We start from the raw sequence: 5,694 nt of genomic DNA, 5'->3' as shown, positions 1-5,694 counted from the left end.
AAAAAAAAAAAAAAAAAAAAAAATATATATATATATATATATATATACAGAGTTCCCTGGTGAGAGGGAAAGAGGGAAAGAAGTAGGTCCAGAGATTGTCCCTTTAAAGATGTAATTCACAAATCAAAGAGCACATCTTCTGCCGTGTCACTAGGGATGGGCCCAGATTTCACCGCCTGCACCCCTCGTTCAGACGCCCTTGCCTAACCTGCAAAGGGCCCGCCCCGCCAGAGACCGCCTTACCTCCTTTTGGAGATTGGTGGTCTTGGGCTCTTGGCTCTGGATCGACTTCTCATCCTCTCTCCGCTTTCTCAGGCCAGTATCCCCCATGTTTCCTCCTGCTGGTTCCAGGAGACTGCAAGGAAGGCGCACAGCTGAATCTTGGTTCAGCAGCAGCAAACAAGGTGCAAGTGCAAGCTCGGCCTGGACTAGGGGAGCTGGCTCCAAAAGCACAGTGTTGGTTACTGCCGCAGGCGGGGGCCGCTGCCAGTCCTGCAGGGCTCATGCGCTGGGCCCCAGAGTCAAAGTCAGTCATTAACACTGTCCAGGCAGGGGAACACAGCTCCCCGCTGTTCTCCAAAGCTCAGCTGCTTGCTTAGCTCTCTCCCAGACAGGCCCCGGGAGCCTTCTGGCCCATGTGCCTGTGCCTTGAAAGTTATTCTACCTCCGTGGTCCAACTTCATTTTGTTTTTTCAAAAGTTAAAAGAAATATTTAACAACATCCTGGGCTGGGCACAATGGCTCAGGCCTGTAATCCCAGCACTTTGGGAGGCCGAGGTGAGCGGATCACTTGAGCCCAGGAGTTTGAGACCAGCCTGGTCAACATGGCGAAACTCCATCTCCACTCAAAATGAAAAAAAAAAAAAAAAAATTAGCTGGGCATGGTGGCGGATGCCTGTAATCCCAGCTACTCAGGAGGCTGAGGCAGGAGAATCACTTGAACCTGGGAGGTGGGGGTTGCAGTAAGCCAAGATCGTGCCACTGCACTCCAGCCTGGGCCACAGAGCGAGACTCCGTTTCAAAAAAATAAAATATAAAAAATTAAAAAATGAAAATATTGTGGAATGTATTTATCAGAATCAAGTCCAGGTAAGGAGTGTGTGTCTTATAATTCCTTCCCAAGATTAAAGACACTCCCCTACATCACAGAGCCACAATACAATACAGGTACTTTTTCTTTGTACTTTTTAAATTTTTACAATATTTTTTTTGTAAAGACGTGAGTCTCGCTATTTGCCCAGGCTGGCCTCCAACTCCTGGGCTCAGGCAGTGCTTCCACCTTGGCTTCCCAAAGGGTTGGGATTTCAGGGGTGAGCCACCGCACCTGGCCAGGTACTTTTTCATTAAGTGATGAAAGGAATGAAAACATTGCCGAGGAAACCCAGTTCCAGACTGAATTAGGAGGTAACCATGCACCACTGTACCCTCTCTCTAAATAACTTCTCTGTCCAGGCCCCGGCCAGGAGAGCCATGAGCCTTTCTATCACCCACGGACCTTACCTTCCTCCGTGACCCTGCGGAGCCGGAGAAGCTGCAGCGCAGCTGACCGCCCGTGCCTGCACGGTCCAACCCTAGGAATGGCCATGTCTTGTGCCCAGGAGTGAAGGAAGTCCAGAAGGTACAGAGGTCAATAAAGGTAATTATTAAACACCTTTTTTTGGTTTTGTTTTAGCCATGAAGCTTAGATACGCCACACAAAAAGGGGAGGGTGAGGCAGACCAATTTCTCTCCAAAACCGTTTTTGTTCATTTGTGTCTAGGTCAGATTATTTTTTTAAAACCAGATAGTCCCAAATCATCTACACTTTTTACCTAAAGATAAAATAAATTATGCCTTCTTTTATCTTTGGGAATCAGAGGAGGTAAACTTTGGAACCAATTCTCTAATTGCTTTAATAGGCTATATTTAAAACCCAAGTCAGGCAGCTCAAACAGGAACTGCTGTGTGTGTGTAACTCAGCTGTTTGTCAGTTTCCTCCCCGCCCAGGAAATTCCCCCAAGCCCCGGGCCTGCCTCTGGCTGAGCAGGTGAGAGCGGTTGAGCCCGTCCCACTCCTCTTTACCAGTGATGGGGCTTCACCACTTGGAGCCACGAGCAGGCCTGAGGCAATGCAGGCCCCCACATCCTCCCTGCAGCTGTGGCCAAATGCCCATCAGATTTGGCTGTGGTGCTGTTCACGTAGCCATGTCCTGGCTCATCAGACACAAGGGACACAAAACCTTCCCCATCGGGGAAACAGAGGCCTATGGGGGGACAGGAAACACATGGCCAGGAAGCTCCGGTCCCCATCCAGGGCTGCCAGGGTCTGGATGTCTCCGGGAGGGAGCAGAGGTTCTCCCGCGCTGCGACTGGACCTTGGTTCAGGCGGCAGCCTCAGAGGTCAGCACTAAGCCCTTTCAGATAGGGAAGGAAGCACCTTATGAGACAGGCAGGACAGCCTGGCCCAGCATAAGCACTGCGTGTGAAGCCTTGTAGCTGTTATCTTCAGCCAAAACTCTGGTAGCTTTGCCTCGGGGCAAACCTAATTGCATCCCAGATATTGGATGGAAGCAAAGGTCAGGGGTGGAAGGAGCTGGGCCAGTCTCTGGGGGACAGTTTGGGGCAAGCAGACCTGAGAGAGGCACAGGTTTCTCTCAAAGCCGTCTGCAGAGCACAGGGACCTGATTTAGAAGTTCATCAGCTCCAGGCCGGGCGCGGTGGCTCACTCCTGTAATCCCAGCACTTTGGGAGGCCAAGGCGGGTGGATCACCTGAGGTCGGGAGTTCAAGACCAGCCTGACCAACATGGAGAAACCCCGTCTCTACTAAAAATACAAAAAATTAGCCAGGCATGGTAGCACATGCCTGTGATCCCAGCTACTCGAGAGGCTGAGGCAGGAGAATCGCTTGAACCCAGGAGGCGGAGGTTGCAGTGAGCAAAGATCGTGCCATTGCACTCCAGCCTGGGCAAAAAGAGCGAAACTCCATCTCAAAAAAAAAAAAAAAAAGTTCATTACCTCCCATCTTGGGAGGGCACAGCCTGTTTACCTGCCTGCCATGCCCAGAGCCCTGAGCAGAGAGGCTGGAGAGTAGAAGCCAGGGGCTGGCGGCAGGTCCTGCCACCCCAGACAGAACCTGCCCACAGGCTTGCTGGGGTCACTCCTCCTAATGCTGCAGCCTCGTCATAGCACCTGGCACATCCATGTTTGCAAAACACCACAGAATACTCCCTGGGGAAAAGTGCTCCTAGCGGGCTGACAGGAGACCACATGAGGAGGGCAGGGTGGGGCAGTGGTCCCCTGCTGGGGCCAGACACCAGACAGCCCTGCAACCTCACCCACTACCCACATGGGCTCAGGCAGCACTGCCAGGATCAGGATCTGAATCTGCAAAGCGGGGCTAGCAACAGGCGCCTCCTCGTGGAACACATTGAACTTGCGTGTTCCATGAATGTCCAGGACCAGCCCACTGGTCTTCCTGGGCCTCTGCCAAGGCCGAGTTTGGAACGTCGGGGTGTGAGGGTCCTTTGTTAAGTCAGAAACCTCCACTTCAGTTCATTTTGGGTCCACGGTGAGCATTTCTTAAGCCTGTTTCTTAAAGTTGTGTTTTTCACCCCAGTCCCACCCTCTCCCTCCCTTGAATACACAGAAAGTATTCAAGTAATTCTCATAAGCTCTTCCTCATGGAAAATAATACAGATTTGATTTAAAAAGCAAAATTTTCCTCAGTTCTTGAAGACTGTTGGTTCATTGTGTAGCCAGTGCTTCTGCCATGTGGCTAAAGTTTCACCTCCCTGCTGTCAATTTTTTTTTTTTTTTTTTTTTTTTTTAGATGGAGTCTCACTCTGTCACCCAGGCTGGAGTGCAGTGGCTTAATCTTGGCTCACTGCAACCTCGCCTCCTGGGTTCAAGCGATTCTCCTATCTCAGCCTCCTGAGTAGCTGGGATTACAGGCATCCACCACCATGCCTGGCTAATTTTTGTGTTTTTGGTAAAGACGGGGTGTCATCATGTTAGCAGGCTGGTCTTGAACTCCTGACCTCAAGGGACCCACCAGCCTCGGCCTCCCAAAGTGCAAATCCTACTGTCATTTTTACCATTTTGTTTATTTATTCTGTGAGACTGAGTCTTGCTCTGTCACCCAGGCTGGAGTGCAGTGTCATGATCTCAGCTCACTGCAACCTCCACCTGCCAGGTTCAAGCGATTCTCCTCCCTCAGCCTCCCGAGTAGTTGGGACTACATGTGTGACACCACGCCTGGCTAAGTTTTGTATTTTTAGTAGAGACAGGGTTTCACCATGTTGGCCAGGCTGGTCTTGAACCCCTGACCTCAAGTGATCCACCCGCTTCAGCCTCCCAAAGTGCTGGGATTATAGGCGTGAGCCACCACGCCTGGCTCACCACTCTATTTCTTAAGTTTCTGCTAAAGACTCTTGACCTTCACTTTCAACCCGTGCTTTTCCCTTCTGATTGCAAAAATGCTTGCAGGTTGAAGATCTTCACACCATCTGCATTTTGTCTTATTTTTGGTGCATATTTGGTTTCAGTTGGGGAGGGTAAAATGCTTCCCTCCACCCTTCTGGGTTCTTTGGTTGGGCTTCAAATTGAGACCAATGGGAGGAAAACGGTTTTAATTATGTGTATATGCAACAGAGTCCCACAAAACAAGAGACTTGAAGAAGGGCCAGATGACTAAACCCTATATAGCATCCTGAGCTATATAAGGATTAGGGGCTTGGGGCTTCTGCGGCAGGTAGGGACGAGTAATGGAATGGTGAGGGGAGGAAATGCATGGCAAATAAAGGTCGTCTGGTTATGCAGATATAAGTCTCTCAGGTAATAAAAGTTGTCTCCTCCTGGTACAGATACTTGTACTAATGTAGATTTCCTTCATGACATAAATTTATTTTGCAAAGGGCAGCTTTTCAGAGATACACCTGTTGTGTTTGCAGTTTCTCAGCATAACCAGCTCAAAATATTCCAAAGAAGTATAATTTGGGGTGATATATATCTGGTCTCCTACAGTCGTATTTTGGGGGTGCTGTGTCCTGCACCCCAGTATTTCCTTCTCCTGTGATGGTCTGTGTTTGAGACAGGGTCTCTTGTTCCCAGGCTAAAGTGCAGTGGCGTGATCATGGCTCACTCCAGCCTTGACCTCTTGGGCTCAAGGGATCCTCCCATTTCAGCCTTTCAAAGTGCTGAGATTACAGGCGTGAGCCATTGCACCTGGCCTCCTGTGATGGTTTTAAAGATGTCTTTAATCCCACAGTGTCAGTCTGCACAGCCTCTGGGCTGCCCAGCTGGGCGCCTTGTTCTCTAATTCACTGTCCTCATGACAGAGGCAGGGTCTTGGGCACACATTCAGGCAGAGGCTGAATCTTCCTTTACCACTGAAAGCTTGTTCCAGACCTGCCTTCAAGTTTTCACTTTCTCCTATTCATGAAGTTCATTCGGTCTTATGTTCCTTCCCACTGCCGCTGACAGTAGCATTTGGGGATCTGGAGGGGGACCCAAAAGACAGAAATAACTGGCATACTACCACAGATAGAAGAGGTGTTTGTTCCCTTACTGCCTGAATTCCAACCAGAAGAACTTGTGATGAGCTAGCGACGTGCAAAGCCTTTCAACGTCAGGGACGTGCTGTCTAGCCATAAAACAATTAGCAAGGAAAGCATAAACATAATTTCATAACACTTATCTAGGAACAATCTATATATA

The 5,694-nt window shown here is 49.6% G+C and overlaps 1 protein-coding gene across 1 annotated transcript in view; it reads right to left on the bottom strand.

The window, feature by feature from the left end:
* Window positions 1-1,576, bottom strand: part of SLC7A9 (solute carrier family 7 member 9) — a 33,311-nt gene extending 31,735 nt beyond the window's left edge. Inside the window, exons 1-2 of the mRNA XM_025367670.1 lie at window positions 1,501-1,576; window positions 244-441 (exon numbers count right to left, since the gene is read on the bottom strand). Coding sequence (XP_025223455.1) covers window positions 244-330 — 87 coding nt within the window. The 5' untranslated portion in view covers window positions 331-441; window positions 1,501-1,576. The remainder of the gene's footprint in view (window positions 1-243; window positions 442-1,500) is intronic.
* Between the last annotated feature and the right edge of the window lie 4,118 nt (window positions 1,577-5,694).

The sequence above is a fragment of the Theropithecus gelada genome, chromosome 19 (assembly GCF_003255815.1).
Source record: "Theropithecus gelada isolate Dixy chromosome 19, Tgel_1.0, whole genome shotgun sequence".
NCBI lineage: Eukaryota > Metazoa > Chordata > Mammalia > Primates > Cercopithecidae > Theropithecus > Theropithecus gelada.
The sequence above is the reverse complement of the archived record's forward strand: the minus strand, read 5'-3'. Positions and strand labels throughout refer to the sequence as shown.